This window comes from Selaginella moellendorffii, unplaced genomic scaffold (assembly GCF_000143415.4).
Source record: "Selaginella moellendorffii unplaced genomic scaffold, v1.0 SELMOscaffold_47, whole genome shotgun sequence".
In the NCBI taxonomy this organism is placed as follows: domain Eukaryota; kingdom Viridiplantae; phylum Streptophyta; class Lycopodiopsida; order Selaginellales; family Selaginellaceae; genus Selaginella; species Selaginella moellendorffii.
The window spans coordinates 1,111,339-1,133,723 of NW_003314308.1; the positions used below are offsets into that span (position 1 = coordinate 1,111,339).

Consider the following 22,385-nt stretch of genomic DNA (forward strand, 5'->3'; position numbering starts at 1 on the left):
TGATTTGGCTGGAAGAAGAATGTCGACAAAGGAATCAACGGCACTGTTGCTATATCTGCTAAGGAGGCTAGAAGTCCTTCAAAAGGAATTCCAACAGCAACAATGGCTATGAGTTGAGCAACTGAAACAAGTTGAGTGGGGGAAAGAAACTATGAGAGATCCAAGTACCTGGGTTGTAGCTTCTACTGCACCCCATGCTGCCATAGCTTGGGCAGACAGAGCTTGAGCAGCCAAATATGCTGCCAGGCATCCTGCCAAAGCTGCCACCGGAGTGTCTTCTGCTAGTGATGCTCCAAAGCCCTTTGCGCAAAAGCTGCTGCTTCCACCGTCATGCCCCTTGCTTCCGCCCAGATCATCCATCAATGAGAGTGGCAGGATCACAAGAGCTAGAGGCACTCTTCTTCCACCCAGATCATCCATCAATGGTAGTGGCGGGATCACAAAAGCCAAAAGCACCCAGTCCAATTTCAAGCAACAGTACGTTCGACACTACAAGCTGTGGGGTGAATCGTGTGGGAGCGTGGCCAAAGAAGGTTGAAAAGGCTGGAGGAACATCTCCCAGTGGCAATGGATACAATGCTGAAGGAGCGTCTAGTGATTGGCCACAGCTTGACATCCCCATCCCCCCCTGTCCTATTGACATCGATTCCCTTCCGGGGATCCCCAGCTTTGGAGCTGAATGTGACGATCTCCTTGAGCTCCTGGAGTAGACAGAAATTATACGATTCGTTCATTGTCTTTTCGTGTGTTCTTCTGCTCCTTGTCTTTGCCGTTCGCATTAGAATGTCACCTGCGAAGGTAAGCACTGTGTGTTCTTCAAATTCGTTTCCAGAGAAACCATCCAAGCTTATGGCTCTCGACAGTGCAGCGAGGAGCTTTATTGCGAGAGAGCGAACTTGAGCTCCCTCGGCCAGCCCCCAGAGCTTTTCGGTGACGCCTTCGGGCCAGACGCTCATTCATCGCTGAGGATCCACCTTGTCCAGAGCCGGATCTTGTGCTGGGATCAAGTCCTCACTCGGATGGCGTGGGAATCACCTTACTGCTCCAGGACGAGGTAGAGGGTCTCCAGATAAGAAAGAATGGCGAGTGGAAGCCTGTGAACTCCATGCCGGATGCATTCGTCGTCAACATTGGAGATATATTAGAGGTAACTTAGAGAGTACCTTGCCTTTCCATCTTTCAAGTTGCCGTGGTGTCGCAGGTGATGAGCAATGGAATATATAAGAGTGTGGAGCACCGAGTAGCTCCGGAGGTGCACGAATATCGGCAGCTTTCTTCTTTTCACCCAGCTTTGAAGCAGTTCTCAAGCCCTTGGTGCCGGACAAAAAGCCTCTCTTCAGGGAGCTTACTTTCGGGGAGTTTATCGCCGCGTATATGGGCAATGCGCTCAAGGCAGTAATATAATGCCGCATACCTAGTGTTTGTTTGATATGTCTAGACCACTTTTGAGGTCAAAAGTCGTCAACAAGGTCAAACAAAAACTGTTCATTCACATTTGAGATGAGATATCCATATTGTTTAAATTAATCCTCTGAAAATTGCATATGCTATAATATATGCTGAGAGCCTCTCATAATCCCCTCTGAATATTTTGCCCATTTTAAACCATAAATCTCTGTGTTCCTGGTCATAATATATACCACCTGCTGCAATCGCCTTGACCATGGCATCGCCTATTTCATCCGCGCTTGCTCCCAAGGCCCTCTGTACGTTGGGAGAGTTTATCAGCTTCTCAAGAGCTAGACATCTCTTCCTCGTCCCATCTGATGCAATAAAAATGCCCCTCTTGTTCCGATATGTATCACGATTTCCGTGACTATTTAGAGCTAAGGTGCCTGCAAAAACAGCTTTGGTAAATACTTCCAGCATCCAAATATAATTCATGTCACTCACACTCTTCTGTCCACGTTTTGCGATCAATGTCTAGAGTCAAGCGATCCTCAAATATCAGCTGCGCAAAACAACACAACAAGAGAAAAGGAAACAAATCAGAAACACACTCCAACGAAAAAACCAAAGAGAGTGTGCGTACGTGAACAATGTAGACTATCATGGCACCGAACGGCACCTCGTCTCTCAGTTGCTTAGGGCTGCCGTCAAAGTAATGCTCCGGAACTCTGTACTCGAAGTTGAAGACTAAAATCAGCCCTCTCCATGCCAGCTCCCTTATTTCTCCCAGCTCGGACTGCGAGCAAGGGACCCCATCCGGCTCCCACTGCGCGTTCCTGCACAGCTACACGAAATGGCCGCTAAAATCCTTGCCGAAAACGGCAGCGGCGGCACGGTAGAGCTGGCGCTCGTCGCTGCTTCCCACTGCCACCGACTGTGCGTGCTCCACGATCGACTTGCCCGTCGAGCACAGCGTCTGGAGCTCGGCATGGTCGCGCTGCCCCTTCTTCGTCAGTGTCCAAGTGTAGATCAGACGGCCAATTTGCAAGGTTGCATCCGTAAAGTCCATAACGTATGGAACCTCGCGAGGCCTGTGCTGGTAAACGAGCGACCTCCTTTGAACCCAGCGCTCCAGAGTTACAAGAAGGCTTTTGTCCCACTCGAATGTGGGAGTCACTCCTGCCACCACCTCCTGCCAAGAAAAAGAAAAAGAAGAGAAAAGAATAAGAAGCCTGTTGAGTCTCATCTGTGTTTTGCAAGTCGAGCTAAGGATCTTACCTCCAACACCTGACGGACGCCGGCGGTGAGGTCGATCGACTGCCACTCTACCATCGGGAGTTCCTTGAAGCAAACGTTATAGACCCTGTCGATGATCTCCTTGGGTGGCAGATAGAAATCCTTAAACCTGTATGCGTGCACTGTGTCTAGGAAGAAGAGCAAGAGGTTGCCCAGGTGCCCCCCGCCGCCGGCTTTGGCTTGAGCTTCGAAAGCGTCGAGCCATTCGAACGGCTGCTTGTTTGCTTGGATCTGGAGCTGCAGCCACGCCAAGAAGAGCACGCAAAGTTCCTGGCTCACTTCAAACAGGCGCATGGCATCCAGAAGACATGTTCGCGTCGAGAAAGTAGAGGGAACTCTAGACATGAGCGACACAAGATCTGCACAGACGACTGGTTAGAAGTGAAAAGGAAAAGAGAGAAGCCATACATGTAATTCCTTCCGCCGAAGACATCGCTTCAGTGGCTGGCGTCTGAATGTCTCTCGCCTTGAGCTGCACAAAAAAAGAAGCTCTTTTACCGGTTTGCCACAAGAAATCTCGAGAACTCACCTGTTCAAGCTTCTGTACAGCGTAGTGGCAAGGGAGTACGAAGGACAGTAGCTTCCGGCCACCGTAACGTTGCCGGTTGGAGCAACCTCGCTGGCGCGTGAAATAGTCGGCAGCGATGAAGAGATGCAAGAAAACCTCCGGGACGGGAACCCGGAGGACGTGGGCGACTGCCACAGTCCAGATCTTCCACTTGAGCTCCGACACAGTCGACTCATCCATAGAGTAGAACCACGACGCCCCTGGTGAATAATCCAGCTCCAGCCCAAAGCGCTGGAATGCCCCTGCCACCACTCCCAGCAATCTGGTACCTATGCTGCTTTGGAACCAATCGGCCACGATCAGACCCACGCGCGGATCCCATCCCACCGCTGGAGTCATTTCCTCTGCCTGAGTCCATCCCGCATCCATTAGCCCTATAGGTACTCTGCATTCAAAGGTGTATTTATTGTAGTTTTCACTGAGGAATATTAAAGGAATATTGCACTAGGAATATTAAACTGATCGCAAGCATATTCCTATGGACCGATCTTTTGAAAGATCCTAACTCCCCTTATATATTCTCTTTTGAGAATATTATTTAGGAATATTCTTTCGATCTAAAAGGGTGGTGATTTTTCCAATCAAATGAGGGCGATTGTGTAGATAATCTTTTTTGCTCTGTGTGCTTCCCTGGGAAAAAACCGAGCCTCCTCTCTCCTTTTGTGTTCTTAAAGAGCACCTTATTTGTTTTAGGTATGTCACACATAGAGTGCCATTTGTTTATATTCTATTTCTCTATCAACACTTTTGGTCTTCTAAAAGTAAGCATTCCTTAAGCTGCAGCTGGGAAGCTCAGCAACATCTTCAACTTAAAAAGAGTTGGAATTGCTTCAAAGCTAAAACAAGATGACAAGACAACACTTTCCAAGACTCTAAGGAGTGAAGCAAATCTGAATTTCAAATTCATGTCAAAAATGGTAGTAAGCTCTATGAGCTCAACAGGGAGAAGCTTTCAATGTTCAAAAGATATTTCATTTGTAGTCATTATCTGTTTTGTGTCTCAGGATGTTAGAGTTACTTCAATCTGTTTCTATGTAAGTTCATTAGATACTCTACATTGTAAAAAGATGTGAAAAGATTTTGTTCGGAATAGAAGTAATGTCACAAGGAAGATGATAAGTTTAATTAGCAAAAGAGGCATCACAAGGAAGAAAAAGATATTTGTTATAGCAAGGAAGCTATATTGTTCTGGTGACAAACACAGTAGCAAAAACTGAAAGGTCATAGACCCTAAACCTGAAGGAAAAAAATTGATACAAATTAGCTTGAACAACTATTAAATAAACTTTATATAGTTTTGCTAGTCATCTTCCTTACAACAGGAATGGCATTTTGTATGTCATGTACATATTTCTTTGGTGAAATGGCTGTAAAAGACATAGTTTCGTAGACGACCATACGACCAAGTTTTTAGGTGGCAGACATAAGCGACATCTTAAGCAGATACATGGCACAATTTCCTCACAAGGAGCCGTGACATCCAAGGACATGGAGTGAATAAAATCCTGTGAAAAGTGTTCGTGGTGTTGTGATTTTCTTATTTTTCAAAGAGAAAACTACGCAAGATTCATTAAGATTCTTGCCCTTCTTCCTGAATGGCTCAGCCAGCTCATCGTGAGAATTCTCCCGTGAAGCAGCACCAGCCGGTTTGGTTCTACTGCAAGCTCTCTCAGCTCCAGTTCCTGTCGAGATTGTTCCACAGCAACGACAGGAGGCTCCGCAGTAGCTTGATGGATCTGCAGAGTGGTATTTCTCAAAGATACATACACAGCATGGCTGCTTTCATTTCTTTTCCTCCCGCCTAGAGTTTACTTAGCAGGCTACGGGTTGTAGACGCAGACAGTTCCTGAAGGCGGGCGTCCTGAAGTACTTGAAACGAGATGATGCTCCTCTTCCTCGTTCCTTCTTCAATACAAATTCTTCGCTGGTCTCTGTTCTTACGGGCTGTAGATGCAGACTGCCTGGACATTGAGGTGGTGAACGCTTGTTGGAAGTTCCAGCCAGTTATGCCGCTTGAGATGGAGAGCAACAGGCTTTTGCAGCATCGAGCACGTCACCGCGCGCATGACTAGCAGATCGCCACCTTGTAGAGGCCAGTCGACCAAGTATGCTGGACACTGTCCTGTCTCGTACTCTGCAAACTGGAACTGGTCCAGGGTTGCCCACGCTACCGGATTCCAGTGCCGCCCGCCGCCTTCTTCTTCCAGCTCCAGCAATACAATGGCCCCGGCCCCGTTGCACTGGCCAAGCACCATCAGCTTGTGCCCGTACCGGAACGGATCCACTCTACAGTAAGAGTAGCGGCCTTGAAGACCCTGTGGCAGCGGGAAGTCGTTCCAAGCTTTGGCACCGGGAATTGGAATTGCAGTCCAGGCCTTAGAGCGAGTATCATAAGCTTGCAACCTGCTACCTGGAAAGATGAGGTCCCCGGTAAGATCAGCCGTCAGTATGCCGCTACTAGTGGACTCGTTCCAGACTTCAAGTATAAACGATGAAATGTCCAGATCGTATGCGCCTGCAGAGCACGTGAATGCTGAAGTGCTCCTGGTCGCCTCTCATTTCCAGCTTAACCTGACCCCAGGTGTGCGCCATCACAGGACAGTTGCTATCGCGCTCTACGGCCATGTTGAGAACGGGGAGCTCATGTTGAAATCCGGTGTGAGGATTGCAAACGGCCACCCGCAACTTCCATCGGTAGAGCGACCATTGGAGGCCCTCAGACAAGATGTCGTTCTTGTGAAAGCCACAGCATGCCCGAGGATGAGGCCATAGGAATGAAGCCCGGGGGCAACAGCCTGTTTGACACCACTCCTACCAGCTGCTCCTCTGGATACCAGGCCAGCACAGGCGGCCATGAGAGCCTGTCTTTGAACCTGCCTTCAGACCCTGTCATGAGCAAAAGGACGCACTCCTTCCCTTTGGCTGAGATGTCCAGCTTTGGCAGACTCAAGACACTGATTTCCGATCCCTTGAAGCCTCTATGATGTCGCCTCAACTTGCTGCTCTTCCTCTTCCTCGGCTTAGCGCCATCCGCCATGCTGCACCTAAGGGAATCAACTTTATAAGAATTGCCCTTCACACGGACGGCTGAGATGTGCTGGGCAACACGGACGGGGGCAATTGAAATCAAATTCTCTCTCTCTCTCTCTCTCTCTCTCTCTCTCTCAAAAATCACCATTCACTACTAACCTGGAGGCAAAGCAATAGCAGCACCCTGTAAAGAATGAGGTTGATAGATGGTGGAGGCACCGATATCTTTTAGAAGATTCACGTTGTCATCATGGATTCTAGGGCTCTAAATCCCCAGAAAAGGCAGGAGGAAAGTGGACAAGCCGAACCTGCTCATGATCAAGCTGCTGCTTCTGCTAACGTATCTTTAAAGGATGGAGAATTACATGTCAAGCCTGATGATCACCAGATGTCAGTAAATGCAAACAAGGCCAGGAAGAAGTTAAACTGGAAGATGCTGACCTTCTAGAGAGAAAGCTATGCCAGAGGTAGAAGCAGTGGCTACTCCTGTAAGACAAGATGATGTTGTTAGACATACGTGAATGCACAAATGTCTGCTTGCGTGACAAACGAATTCCTGGCTCGATTCTTCTCATTGCTGCCTTGGGAAGCTCGTTGAACAGCAAAACGGCGTGCGAGTCATTGGGATCCAGATCACTTCACCGTGCCAGGACGTTTTTCTCTGGAGTACCAATGGAGGCAAGTTGTGTGGACTACAGATGATGTTTACACAAAAAACTCCAATAGAAGTTGCCCTGCGCCTTCGAAAAAACTTGAGGCACGAGCGAAATATTCCCTTCCAATAAAGAATATTCTAGCGAACATTTTTTAAATATGCTACGAATATTCTAGGAAATATTCTAAGAGCCGTCACCAATAAGTCGCAGGGTTGTTTTCGTGACGATGATGGTCGTGGCGGCAGGAAGGAGATCAAGGAGCTGCGAAATCGAGAGATCGAGCTCAAAAAGGCCGCTGCCAAGGGCAGCAAGGTGGAGCAAAAGGCCAAGACGAGGAAGAAATCTCCGAGGAGCGGCAGCAAGGACACGAATGCTGGGCGGCTGGACAATCGCGGGTCCGCCGCCAAGAATCTCCAAGGGGAAGAAGTGGCGGGATCGACGAGTGCAGCAGGACGCCGAGAGGGAGCAGCGCATCCAGGACGAACAGGCACTGCTCGTGAGCGTGGGATTGTCACTCGAGGAGATCAAACCCGACGGGCATTGCTTGTACCGGGCGGTGGAAGATCAGCTCCATCTCCATCCCAGCGCGCCCCAGTACTCGTTCCAGGAGCTCCGGAAGATCGCTGCGGGCTACATCCGCGAGCACCCAGAGGATTTCGTGCCATTCATCGGCGGCGATGTGGAGCTGGAGGATTACTGCCGGGAGATTGAATCGACCGCGGCCTGGGGAGGGCAATTGGAGCTCGAGGCCCTCTCTCACGCGCTCCAGAAGCACATCTTCGTGTTCTCGGCGGAGATGGCAATCGTGGAGATGGGCAGTGAGTTCCAGCGCGATGGGACGAATCCATCGATCAGGCTCTCATACGCGTTTGGATTGGGCGAGCGCTACAACTCCGTGGTTCCGGCGTGAGGAAAAACACGGAAGGTTTTGGCGGGAAGAAGTGCCACGTGGCTGCTGACGTTATTGCAGCTAGACATCTTCCTTACAACAGGAATGGTTTCAAGTTTTTCGGTGGCAGACATAAGCGACATCTTAAGCAGATACATGGTGCAAGCTCCTCACAAGGAGCCGTGACATCCAAGGACATGGAGTGAATAAAATCTTGTGAAAAGTTCAAGCTGAGGTGGTGTTGTGATTTTCTTATTTTTCTGTTATTATTTCTTTCTTGCACTTTAAGGATTTGACATCCACATTCTTGTTGACAAAGGAAATGGTGCTGGTGGCTTCTTTGTGGTACTTCATTATTTTTGGCCATGGGAGTGGATGTCAGCTTTTGGAGCCAAATGCCTGTCAGAGAAATGAAGTTCTTATATCTCGACTTTCCTTGCCAGGCATGTTTCTGAGTCATATTCCCAAACCTGAGGACAAGAAAGCATTGTTCTCAACCATATTTGACACGGATGTGGATAAGTTTTCTTATTTTCCTTTTCATCCTTGTTCTTTTGGAAGTAACTTGCTCTGCTGCAGTAGAACTTAATTGTAATCACTTATTGCCATTGTTTTGGCCAAATTACCTTCTCACAATTGTGGTAACAGCTTGAAAGCTTTCAAACGACAGCAGGACAACAATTGCGACTGACAACATCACTTCTTGATCAAATATGCAAGGCTGTGATTGAATCTGTCCTGTTCCCTTTTACAGGGGACAATAGTGATGTAACACAAACTTCCAACGCAAAATGGTTGTAGAACTCAGTGGGTGAGGAGTCCCATCTAGCAGGAACTCAAAGTTCTGGGCTCGTTTGTCACGGAAGTGGTTTCTGGATTCAGGATATAGCTACTCCTCTGGCTGATATTGTTTGATTATGTACATAACATAGGTTTAGGGAAGTTAGTAAATTCTATTCCTGAGCCTTCGGTCGATAATGGTCTATCTGGGATGGTAAATTTTCCATTGTAGGTTAGAGAGACTAACTTTGTGTATAAATTTCTCCTGTGATTAAATTCCCTTAATAAGTTAGTTTATATAAAAGTTATTCACACTTAAAACATATCTTAAAATTTAGCATATAAATTTTCTAAACACTTCCTAGTATATTATACTTTATTAATTGAAAGGTGATATATCAAATAGATATTATATTATTATTCAGATCTTTCAACTACTAGAGTGTCTTGTATTTCAATTCCAGTAGGTGTTAGAATCAAGTGATCTTTTGGCTTTGGGATCTTTATATTCGATGTGTTCTCCATCTCATCTTGTGCTTGAGTTCTTCATTTGTATAAGGTTTATCAAAACACAACATGTTTTCATGGTAGAAATGCCAACTTCATTTGTAGTTGAGAGTCAAAACACTTGATGATTGTTTATTAAATTGGCACATGATGACAGATGATGGTAATTCTTTTTTACCAAAGGACAATGATAACTCTAGAAAATGCAAGTGAGAAGCTGCACAAATGACTTTTATCATGAGATTTACTTGTGAACAGTGTCATCATAAAAGCTTTAAGTTAATATCCTTTGTCTTCTACCAAGTATGGTTGATCATATTAATTTTTGGTTTTTGCTGAGACTCTATTTGCTGTTGAATAGTAGAATTTTGCCATACTCAAACACTATTTAGAAATAGTAAGAAGGATTCCATTGGTTGCACTTGCCACAAGAGGGTGAATGTTATAAAAGGGTTGTTATTGTGAATGTATAAAAGTTGTGTATATTAAAATTAGATGTGGGTAGGGGCCATAGCTATTGAACTCTATGCTAAAATGTTCTAAAGGGGAGAATTCTTATTGCATGATTGCTTTCAGCCCTAGCTAAGGCATGATTCTTTAATATGGCTCTTATGAGTAATTCCATTACCATGCTTATCTATACCACTATGCCTAGCTGTACCACCATAACCAAATTTAGTGCTACAATTTGTGCTTAAAATCACTATGCCCACTCCTTGTTCACTTAAGTTAAATTACCTAAATCATCTCACATAATTTTAACACATGAATCACAAATTATATATTATGTATGGTTTATTGTCGCGAATATAATTTTGGATATTTGTCAGCCAATCTAATTTACTAACACTTAGTAAAGAGTGTTTGTAAGGATTGGCCAACAACTATCTTTCAATACCCAAAGTCACATTTGCAACATTTATGTAATGTTTATATGCAAAAGTAATCCGAAAGGAAAATACATAAAATAATTTATATAAATTTTATATAGTGTTTTCAATGCGAATGTGTGTTATTATAAAGCTAGAAATTATACTAGTAGTTTGTGATTTTCATATAAAATGCTTAGTTAATATTCAAAACTTTTTTGAACTCCTTTAAGTTGTCCATCTTACCATAATTTATACTCCATTACATATTTGTGAGCTTCTATGAATTAAATGATTTGATCACCTACCTCAAATGATAGTTTGTTAAGTGGTAAAAATCACAAGCGTTCTAAACAACCTTCCCTTTCTTTTATTAGACCTGCACATCATTATTAAAGTTTTGGCATGAAAGATAATAAAAAAAGATATTAACAACCAACAATAAAACCACTTGGAAGTACCTTATATTGTTTTACATTATTCATATTTCACTTTATTATTCATCCCTATTATTGGGGTTAAATAGAATTCAGAAGGCTTTAAGAGATATACCACATGAAATGACTTGAGATTGTTTTTAGTTTTGGAGTCTAAAATGTTTAAGAGGAGGATAATAAAAAGGCAATGCAAACCAAGCTTACCAAACAAATAGAACATACTAGTTATACTATAAGTTACAAAATATTTTACTTTATCAATCCTCCATAAATAGTTGATTATACTACATGTGCCAAAAGAATATTGATATAACCTTCTCAAGAGTTTAAAAGGCATATTGGAGAAATGATGAATTTTGGCTTCTAGTCTAGGAAAATCACAAATTTGGAAGGAATTATTATGAGGGAAGTAGGAAGAGGGAAGAAAAAAGTGTTTATAAAAATCTTCTAAATTTAGCTATTTGTAAGCGACTAAATGTTCCATTCTACTTTAGTCACTTAACCACACCTTCAACCACTTGGAGGAGTCTCACTCATAACCTCCATAAGTCCTATTTCAGACTTGGGCTTGCTAGCCCCGAGAATGGCGTCCCCGCCACTTAACCTTTGCACTTGATTCAAGTGCTCCACGTGTCCGATCCCATGACCAACACCCCAAGGTACCACCGACATATCAGCCCGTTACGCTAAGGCCATGCCCCTTTACCTTGGTCACACCGGTGGTCTAACACCACCTGCATTATAATCCTATCTCTCAAGAACTGGGCCATCCGTCCATGAGTGATCATTCCAGATCCACTCCTTAGCATCCTTAGAATGCCCACAGACATGGGGAATAACCTTCCTCAATATCCCTTTTCCGGTCTTCACCAAGTCCCTTTCTGCCCATAGCCGTGTTCGCCAACACTGCCACTGGATCGAGGCCCACAGGCCCGACCACTAAGTCCCACGGTCCTTTAGGACTTCCTCACCACTAGACTATATCCTTGGTCACTACACTAGAGGACTACTCCTCTTCCTTTCCACAGTCTGGGCCTTTGGGACCACATTTCGAAACACCGTGGCCCTACACGGGCCTCATGGGTACTCTCCCCGCCTTCTGCCTTTGGGTGCTCTAGCCATGGGCTTAGAGCGAGGTTCCATTGAGCCACACCAGGTATCCAAGTAGGTAGTGCCACCCACACTTGGACTGGGAGCATTGACCATTCGATCTCCCAGGAGAACTAGAGCCGGCTCTTGAACACTTCACCAAGTTACCCCGCTTGTCGGTCCGTATTCACTCTAGTCTTGGACTTCCCAGTGGTCAGTTCATCACCCAACACTAGGTATGGCCTTCCTGGGCCAAACTGGCCTTTCCTGGGCCAAACTAGCCCTTCCTGGCCAAATTAGCTCCACTGGGCTCCAACCCCCACACTCTCCCTGCTATACTTTTGGAACCCCCCGCAGCCCCCCCCCCCCCCCATTCAATGGGGGACGATCACTCTGGGCTTTCACCCAACTGCCTATATTAGTATTCGGACTCGGACTCGGGCTCGAACTCGGACTCGGACTCGGACTCGGTCCCGGTTTCAGACTCGGACTCGGTCTCGGTCTCGGCTTCGGCCTCGGTCTCGATCTTGGTCTCGGGTCCATCTCGGACTCCATCTCGGACTCCATCTCGGGTCTATCTCGGACTCCATCTCGGATCCATCTCGGACTCCATCTTGGACTCCATCTCGGGTCCATCTCGGACTCCATCTCGGACTCCATCTCGGGTCCATCTCGGACTCCATTTCGGGTCCATCCCGGACTCCATCTCGGGTCCATCTCGGACTCCATCTCGGGTCCATCTCGGGTCCACCTCGGACTCCACTTCGGACTCCAACTCGGACTCCACTTCGGACTCCAACTCGGACTCCACTTCGGACTCCAACTCGGACTCCACCTCGGACTCCATCTCGGGTCCTTCTCGGACTCCAGTTTGGACTCCAACTCGGGTCCATCTCAGGTCCATCTCGGACACTTCCACGTGTCATGTGTTGATTGTTCGCTTCATGCTCATTCCTTGAGCACTTCGTTAGGAGTTCCACTCCCGCTCTCGACCTTTCAAGTCAGAGCTTTTAGTCCAAACGTGTTACGCTCGTTTGGCTTTCGCTTCGGCCACTACCACGTGGCACCCTTTTGGCTCCACTTTGGGGCCTAGGGATTTTGTGTCTCACAACTCCACCACCCATATACGAAGTTCGATGTCCTCATCGAATGATAAACCCTTTTATAAAGTAACACTTACATGTATTACCGTTTCCATCTTTGGCCCCTGGCCAATATTCGTCTATGATTTGACACCGAAGGTTCACCATGCCTTGTCCATCCTCTAAGGAGGGTAGTCTCTCCAACTTAGAGACTGATTGGACCATATGTAGTGGTTCTCTCCTTTTATTGGTTTAGTTCTTGCTAAACCTCTTAGAGACCCTTCTCTAAGTCAATCCCACTACTCCTTCTCGAGTAGTCTCAATTTCCATCTATTGAATGTTTGCACCTTGGAACTTTTACTCTTTGACTTCTGGAAGTCAATTTCATAGATGTCTCCAACACCTTGCATTGCATATATTGTGCAACTCCACTTCCCCATCTTAGGAAGTTCTTTACTTGAGGGCACCATCATGCTCTCTTCTATTTCGTGCCACTTTGGGCACTAAGTTCCATTTATCATACTTTGTGCTAGGGCTGTCCATGGCCCTATCATTTGGCTACCTTACTGCTCCCTCCCTTGGAGCTTCCACTTTCGCCAAATCGGAGCAATTCGGAATCCATCCTTAGAAACACACTTTCTTTCCCGCAATTTGTTAGCGTCCAACACATTAGTGTTCCTCGCCTAACTTTGCCACTTGGATTCCTTTCAAGGGATTCCATGGCCCTATTTTGGCCACCCATCTTTTGCTCCTATCCGTTAATTGTTGCACCAAGCAACCCTGAATCTCTACCTCCCTCCTTGAGGTATTCTTTTGATTCCATAGCAAAGGCTCTGCTTTGCCAAGACTAGGGTGTTCACCCCTAGTAAGTCTCCTTAGCATCTTCTGCTGTGGGCTCTATCCACGGCCCAACTTTGTGACCCTCCCATGGGTCTCTTTAGAGACTACTTTCCTTGGACACACTATGCCATCGCAATGACATAGCTCATTTCCCTAAGGTGCTTTTCCCACTTGGTCACCTTGACCAAGCCACACCATCATCAATAGTTCAAATCAACACTTTGAACTAGAAACCTTATTAACCCAAACAAGGACCTTGTCCTTATTTAGCCTCAAGATCACCTAGTGATCTCACCTCGGCACCTTAACAGGTTTGCCAATAGGTACTAGGTCTTCCAGACCTTTAACTTGCTAACTACGACCCTGAGGGCATCCCCCACACTTGGCAGTGCGCCCAAGCCAGCCCTTCCGGCCAAGGGTCCATAACAACTGAGACTGGGTGTCCCCATCTCATTCACCACGTCTTTGGTGCCACTGGCACCAAAGTGTTCAAGTTAGATATGCTGAGCCACACTAAGCAATTTAACCGTGCATCACGACTCCGAGGCATCCCTCGCTTGGCGGTGTGCCCAAACCAGTCTCCACACTGAGAGTCCATGACCACTGAAAAATGAGTGTCCTTATATTCCAAACCATCACCACGCCCTAGTGATTTGGGACTTGAACCCAAGCACTAGAGGGTCGGGACTCGAACCCAACCTCTATATATGTATCTATGGACGGCATCACCCAGGATGCCTGGCGTGACTCATCACGCCGGTGCACCAACTTTTACTCAAAGCGCGCTATAGATCACAGCTTAGGAACCTAGTTCCTCCACACTGCCAAGTCCTCTCATTTGACACGTCTGTGATCATGCATGGACTCCTTCATGTTTGGCCCCATGGCCCACCCTTTTTGAAGGTAGCACCTTCAACTAGGGTATTTGTTCCCCCCGACTTGCCAATCTCATCTAGTGAGTCTTCCGGCCACCGTAACATGGTTCATGCATAAGCGTGAAAGTCCTTAACCATCGACTTTCGTTCAAAAGCCCTCTCTTTGAACACTCGGGAACTACTTCTCTAACCTTGATAGCCTTGCCTCATGGCAAGCTTCAAGACCACGCTTCTGCTGTGCCACTCTAGTTTCGCGCGTTCCATAAACTATTTACACTTAGCCTTTCTAGGTACTAAGCTACATAGAATTGTCTTTGGGAACCTTGAAGGAACTCTGTCCCTTAGCTTGCTAAGGCCTCCCTTTTCGCAAGTTTTCTAGTTGCCATATAGTCTAATATGGACAATTCCATATTTTAGATTCTCCATGGCATCACAATTGCTAGCAACAACACCCTCGAGCCCCCACTTGATTCTCCACTCCCAACTGGCATAACCACCCTTTGTTATGCCCTTCGATTCCTATGGTTTGGTTCTATCCCCTTACTACTTGCTTTTGGCTTCACACCTTTCCTTTGGTCATTCTCCTCCAGACTAGAAGGATAGCTTTGCACTTTCTATCATGCCTTAGCAAGTATTTTTAAGGATGAACCTACCCGATAGCCTAGGGAGTGGTTCCTCAATCCAGGTATGCTCACCTTATAATCCCACACACCGGGATTAACGTTGTTGTTTATGGGCCTTTACATGCCCACCACTAGCCTTGCCAAAATTCCATTTTTGGGTTTGTCCAATTCGGGTAGATAGTCTTCTCCCGTCTCCACAACCTTGGACATTTGGATAGCACCTTCTATCCATCATTCGCTAGGGACTTAGTCCCTTGGGCCTTATCTATTGCCCTTGTGACATCAAACACCACCCCCTGGTGTTCCAGAGTGTTTGGGTGTCCCAATGATGGTTTCCTTGACAATGAGCATTTCCTTTCACGACATTGACTCACTATATCGCAACATAAGCAATTTATCCCCTGTAAGGTTATATTTAACTTCTTTATGCCATTAAGAAGTCTTGGGTAGCTACCTTCTACTCGTTTAACCAATTATATTTGCACCTCTTGCTTAGTTGCCCCATAGTTGTCAAGTCCTATAACTCATTGCTTGGTGCTTCCACACCTCCATCATTATCTGGGTCATCACACTCCAACCACATGCCTTCTAGCTTAGGCCATGCCTTTCCCGCTTCCGTTGGGGATTCCCTTGGTAAGGGGTTCTTATGAACCCACCATCATAACCTCAAGGTATCACACCTTAGCACATTTGGTGTCTTCACACCATCGGCCCCACAAGCTTACCTTTATAACACTACTTATTAGTGCCTAGGTCTTTGCCAAGACCAATATAATTATTCCTCATGCTAATTATTCGTTAGCACCGCACCATAGTGTTTGCACCCAACTCTGGGCCAAAGTTGCTTTCTTCTGGGAACATCTTTCCCACAATTTTAGTATGGCACATTCTGCCATCAATGAGATACCTACTGTTCTCATACTTGGATCTTATGATCCTCCCCATACCTCATAGGGCACTATACACCTTAGTCCAAATGCTCCAACCAATCCTTTAGGACCATTCCCTGACTCCGCTTGAGTCATCTAGCATTTTGGACTTTGCTAATCCAACAACTTGCGAGGTCTCAGTTTTAGAGGTGCCAACTCACTGGAATACAACTTCTTGTATTCATGTCCTACTCACAAGGACAATTTTTGCAAGTGTTACTCTGACACTTGATGATTTTCTTGGGGTTAACCTTTGCCCCTTAGGACTATTTGTCCATGTGATGAGGATAGCAACTCATCTTTAAATACACCCCCAACTCCTTGGGTTGTTCCAGCATTTATTAGAGGTAGCCCCGGCTACCTTTTCAAAGACTGGTGTCCTCTTCTGTATTTGACCTTCCACGGTCAACAATTTCGGTCTCAAATTTATGAGTACCAGCCTCAACCATATAAGGGTAATCTTGTGACTCCTTTATTGTTTTAGAGTCTGCATCTTTCCCGTGATCCCAACTGTAGTTGTTTACCACAACTACATTAACCAATTTGCTAAGTCAAACACTCATCTGGATCACATCCTCAACTCTCTGAGGAAACCCTTATACTATTCCCAAGATCCCAAAGTCGTTCCATTATTGGCCCTTTTCTATCCACCACCTCGCCTATAAGTTCACACATGAATTGTAGTGGAGAGCCATGTCTTTCTGACTTGCTACTCCTCAAGGATAGGCCCACTCCTAGGACCTTCCAATGCTAACACCAGCGGTGATATACTTGAGCACCAATAAAAGTCAGACTAAGGAACAGCTCCAATACTAAATTGTAAGCGACTAAATTTTCCATTCTACTTTAGTCACTTAACCACACCTCCAACCACTTGGAGGAGTCTCACTCACAACCTCCATAAGTCTTATTTCAGACTTGGGCTTGCTAGCCCCGAGAATGGCATCCCCGCCACTCAACCTTTGCACTTGATCCAAGTGCTCCACGTGTCCGATCCCATGACCGACACCCCAAGGTACCACCGACATATCAGCCCGTTACGCTAAGGCCATGCCCCTTTACCTTGGTCTCACCGGTGGTCTAACACCACCTACATTATAGTCCCATCTCTCAAGAACTGGGCCATCCGTCCATGAGTGATCATTCCAGATCCACTCCTTAGCATCCTTAGGATGCCCATAGACATGAGGAATAGCCTTCCCCAATATCCCTTTTCCGGTCTTCACCAAGTTGTAAGCGACTAAATTTTCCATCCTACTTTAGTCACTTAACCACACCTCCGACCACTTGGAGGAGTCTCAATCACAACCTCCATAAGTCCAATTCAGGACTTGGGACTTGCTAGCCCCGAGAATGGCATCCATGCCACTCAATAGTTGCACTTGGTCCAAGTGCTCCACGTGTCCGATCCCACGACCGACACTCAAAAGTACCACCGACATAGCAGCCTGTTACGCTAAGGCCATGCCCAATCACCTTTGCCACACTGGTAGTCCAATACCACTTGCATCACAGTCTTGGCTCTCCAAGACTAGGCAAACCATCCCTGAGTGGTCATCTCAGACCCACTCCTTAGCATCCTTAGGATGCCCACCAACAAGGGGAATAGCCTTCCCCAATATCCCTCTGTCAGTCCCCACTAAGTCCCTTTCTGCCCTTGGCCGTGTTTGCCAACACTGCCACTGGATCGAGGCCCACAGGCCCGACCCCTAAGTCCCACGGTCCTCTGGGACTTCCTCACCACACGACTGCGTCCTTGGTCACTGCCCCAGAGGACTGCTCCTCTTCCTTTCCACAGTTTGGGCCTTTGGGACAACATTTCGGAACACCGTGGCCTTATGCGAGCCACCTGGGTACTCTCCCCGCCTTTTGCCTTTAGGTGCTCTAGCCATGGGCTTAGAGCGAGGTTCCGTTGAGCCACACTAGGTATCCAAGTAGGTAGTGCCACCCACACTTGGACTGGGAGCATCGGCCAGTCGATCTCCCGGGGGAACTAGAGCCGGCTCTTGAACACTTCACCAAGCTACCCCGCTTGTCGGTCTGTGTTCACTCTAGTCTTGGACTTCCCAGTGGGCAGCTCATCACCCAACACTGAGTCCGGCCTTCCTGTGCCAAACTGGCCTTTCCTGGCCAAACTGGCTCCATTGCAGTCCTCCCCCTACTATACTTTTGGAGCTCACCAAACCCCCCAGGGTCTGGGAGATGAACGCTTTGGGCTTTCACCCTCTCAGACTCGAACTCGGACTCGGACTCAGACTCGGACTCGGACTCGGACTCGGCCTCGGTCTTGGTCTCGGTCCCGATCTCGGTCTCGGTCTCGGTCCTGGTCTTGGTCCCGGTCTCGGTCTCAACTTCGGACTCCATCTCGGGTCCATCTCGGACTCCATCTCGGATTCCATCTCGGGTCCATCTCGGACTCCATCTCGGGTCCATCTCGGGTCCATCTCGGACTCCATCTCGGGTCCATCTCGGACTCCATCTCGGACTCCATCTCGGGTCCATCTCGGACTCCATCTCAGACTCCATCTCGGGTCCATCTCGGACTCCATCTCGAACTCCATCTCGGGTCCATTTCGGGTCCATCTCGGACTCCATCTCGGGTCCATTTCGGGTCCATCTCAGACTCCATCTCGGGTCCATTTCGGGTCCATCTCGGACTCCATCTCGGGTCCGTCTCAGACTCAATCTCGGATCCATCTCGGGTCCACCTCGGACTCCACCTCGGACCCCATCTCGGGTCCTTCTCGGACTCCAGTTCAGACTCCAACTCGGGTCCATCTTGGACACTTCCACGTGTCATGTGTTGGTCCTTTTGGGTCCCTTTTTGGAGCCTCGCTTATTGCTCGCTTCGTGCTCATTCCTCGAGCACTTTGTTAAGAGTTCCACTTCTGCTCTCGACCTTTCAAGTCAGAGCTTTTAGTCCAAGTGTTACGCTCGTTTGGCTTTCGCTTCGGCCACTACCACGTGGCACCCTTTCGGCTCCACTTTGGGGCCTAGGGATTTTGTGTCTCACACCATTATTACTACTTTTTAAGTTTCTCCCAAAACAACTTGCTTTAGGCATCTAGTGAATTTGTAACTTCTTTTCAATTTGAGACTATCTATTATAGCATTTGTTTATATGCTTAGGCCAAAATATTAGTATCTTCTATGCCTGGTGATTTAGCATGTCCAAATGGGGTCAAGTTAAATTAGAAATAAAAGGCAATAAAGAGTAATTCAACATTTATGTGCTTTGTTATAGTGCACATGAATTTGGAGCCGAACTCTAAATTTATTGCACTATAAAACGAAGGTTTAGTACATATTCAAAATCTTTTATAAGCACCACCTCTTTGTACCTATCTCTTGTACATAAAATGGTGTCAAATGTTGAAAGGCAATACAAACTAAACATACTAGATAAAAAGAACATACTAGTCATTATATAAGTTATAAAATATTTTACTTTTTTGATCCTTTATACTTTGTCCAAATGGTTGTTACATGTATCAGAAGCCTTTTGATATCACCCTTTCTTTAGAGAAAAAACGGTATATAAGATAAATAATGAATCTCAACTTTTAGTTATGATTGGAAGGAGATATTACAAGGGAAGGAGGAGGAAGGAGGAAGAAGGCATTTACTAAATCCTTTAAATTTACCTTTTTCTAAAAGGTCTTAATTTATGTATTTCGCAAATATGCAACGTCCTTTTGATTTAAGACATTTGTCATAGCATTTATTCATATGCCCAAGTCATTTGCCTATGAAGTGTCAATGTTCTTATGATTTAGCATCCAAAGGGGGTTAAATTAAGTTAGAAATGAAATGCAATAAAAAGTAATTTAGCATTTACATGCTCTATTGTAATGTACATGAATTTGGAAATGAACTCTAAGCTTATTGCATTATAAAATGAGGGTTTAGTATGCATTCAAAATCCCTTATAAACACCACCTCCTTATATTTATTTCTTACATATGAAATTGTGTCAAATATTATCTAGCATAATTTTAACATACTGATGGCATTTTTGTATTCTACTTTATTGGCCATTTCCATTACTAAGGTCAAATAGGATTATAAAGTTTTAAAAGTTATGCCACATGAAATGACTTAAGATTGGTTTCAGTCTTGAAGTCTAAGATGCTTATAAAGTCTAGAAATTAGGAAAAGGACAATAAAAGACAATGCAAACCAAGTTTATCAGACAAAAAAATAAATACTTTAATCGCATTGTAAGCTACAAAATGTTTTACTTTGTTAATCCTTTATACTTTATATAAATGGTTAATGATGCTACATGTGCTAAAAGCCTTTTGATATAACCCTCTCTCTCAAGAAAAAAACACATAAGAGAAGTGATAAATTTCAACTTTTAGTTTAGGAGAATCACAAATTTAGGGGAAGATAATTCGAGAGGAGGGAGGAAAAAGGCATTTACCAAAATCTTTTAGATTTAACTACTATTATTGTTCTTTAACTTTTTTCCAAAAAGATTTAGCTTGAGCATCTAACAAAATCGCAACCTCCTTTCGATTTAAGACCATATGCCACAACATTCATTTGTAAATCATTTGTCTATAAAATGTTAACACTTCTCACACCCAATGATTTAGTGCATCTAAAGAGGGTTAAGTTAAGTTAAAAATGAGGCAATAAAAAGTAATTTAGCATTTATTTGCTTTATTGTAACGCAAATAAATTTGGAGCCAAACTTCAAACTTATTCCACTACAAAATAAGGGTTTAGTATGTATTTAAAATCCCATATAAATACCACTTCCTTATGTTTATTTTTTACATGTTTGAGATTGGTTCAAAATTAAGTGGTCTAATATGTCTATATAGTCTAGAAATTAGGAAAAGTACAATATGAAGGCAATGCAAATGAAGTTTACTAAATAAAGAAAAATGTATTAGTTGTGCTATAAATTGCAAAATGTTTTGTTTTACTAATTTTTTGCACCTTTTTTAGATGGTTGATTGTGCTATGTATACTAAAAATTTCTTAATCAAGAGAGAAAAAGTTACATTAAAGAAGTGATGGATCTCGGTTTCTAGTTTAGAAGAATCACAAACTTGGAAAGAGCTATAAAAAGGGAGAAGAGGAAGGAGGAGGAAAGCACTTATCAAAATCTTTTAAATTTAACCATTATTATTGTCTTTTAAACTTCTCTCAAAAAAATTTGGTTTAAGCATTTAACGAACCTAGAACTTTTTTTTAATTTAGGACTATTTATTTTATACCCAAATCTTTCGTCTATGGAGCATATATATTTAATGATTTAGCATATCTGAAAAAGGTTATATTAAGTTGGAAATAAAAGGTAATAAAGAGTAATTTAACATTCATTTAAATATAAAACTAAATTTTAGGCTCGCTACACTATGAAACAAGGGTTTAATATACATTTAAAATCTATTCAACTTTTGCATGCAAAAAAAAAATAATTAATGTTGTATTCATATATCACTTTATTGTCCAACCTCATTATTAGGGTTAAATAGGATTTAGAAGGTTCTAAAAGATATGCCATATGAAATGGCTTGAAATTGGGTTTTGGAATTTAATATATTTATAAAGTATAGAAATTAGGAGGAGGATTGTAGCGCATATGATTATGGGATGAGATTTGGATATACTATCATTGTGGATCTTTGGAACCGTGAGGGATAAATGGGGATAAAATAGCCACTAAGGGCTCTCTCATCAAGTAATTGCCCTTTTTCCAATTGGCTTAAGGGGAGAAAAATAAAGTGCGTTACAGTTGGTATCGGAGCAAATGGCATGAGTTCGATTCCGGCTACTTAAAAATATAATATACTCTTAAGCAAGGTATATTCCTACTTCTAAATTTGAAATTGTATGTATTGGACATTCATACGTATATCCTTCCTCTTGTGTGGAGTATCCACGGACGAAAGTATCCACCGTGGGACAATAGTTAATAAAGACATTGACATGAAGGGGGAGTAAGTGTAGCGCATGTGATCATGAGATAAAATTTGGATATACTGTCACTGTGGATCCTTGAAACCTTGGGGGTAAATGGGGATAAAATAGCCATTGGTTTAAGAGTATATTGTCACTGTGGATTTTTAAAACCTTGGGGGTAAATGGGGATAAAATAGCCACTAAAAGCTCTTTCATCAAGCAATTGCCCCTTTTCCAGTTAGCTTAAGGGGAGAGGGATAGGGTGTGCTACAAGGATAATAAGTTAATTGTGTTGTATGTGATATAACCCTTTTTTTTCTTAAGAAAGACACATTAGAAAAGTGATAAATTTCAACTTCTAGTCTAGGAGAATCACAAATTTAGGGGAAGATAATTTGAGAGGAGCGAAGAAAAAGGCATTTACCAAAATCTTTTAGATTTAACTACTATTATTGTTCTTTAACCTTTTTCCAAAAGGATTTAGCTTGAGCATCTAATTAAATCGCAACCTCCTTTCGATTCAAGATTATATGCCACAACATTTATTTGTAAATCATTTGTCTATAGAGTGTTAACACTTCCCACACCTAATGATTTAGTGCATCCA

The 22,385-nt window shown here is 44.4% G+C and overlaps 2 protein-coding genes and 1 pseudogene across 3 annotated transcripts; 2 read left to right on the forward strand and 1 right to left on the reverse strand.

The window, feature by feature from the left end:
- Window positions 1–567: 567 nt before the first annotated feature.
- On the forward strand, window positions 568–1,399 carry LOC9647021 (gibberellin 3-beta-dioxygenase 3). The gene is made up of 3 exons (XM_024686076.1): window positions 568–798; window positions 935–1,147; window positions 1,202–1,399. Exons 1-3 carry the CDS (start codon window positions 568–570, stop codon window positions 1,397–1,399), a joined length of 642 nt encoding a protein of 213 aa, XP_024541844.1.
- A 95-nt stretch (window positions 1,400–1,494) lies between these two features.
- LOC112350291 lies at window positions 1,495–3,610 on the reverse strand. Of its 2 annotated transcripts, XR_002993709.1 has the most exons (6): window positions 3,215–3,610; window positions 3,094–3,157; window positions 2,668–3,044; window positions 2,033–2,581; window positions 1,894–1,951; window positions 1,495–1,835 (listed from the first exon to the last, which is right to left on the reverse strand). XR_002993709.1 is itself a non-coding variant. In XM_024686236.1 (4 exons), the coding sequence occupies exons 1-4, from the start codon at window positions 3,590–3,592 to the stop codon at window positions 2,234–2,236; spliced, it is 1,167 nt and encodes a 388-aa protein (XP_024542004.1). In that variant the 5' UTR covers window positions 3,593–3,610; the 3' UTR covers window positions 1,989–2,233. The 2 variants fall into 2 exon arrangements, 1 of the variants encoding a protein (XP_024542004.1); XM_024686236.1 differs by lacking the exons at window positions 1,495–1,835; window positions 1,894–1,951 and having other exon boundaries at window positions 1,989–2,581.
- Window positions 3,611–6,533: 2,923 nt separating this feature from the next.
- Window positions 6,534–7,849, forward strand: LOC9647022 (annotated as a pseudogene).
- The last annotated feature ends 14,536 nt before the right edge of the window (window positions 7,850–22,385 follow it).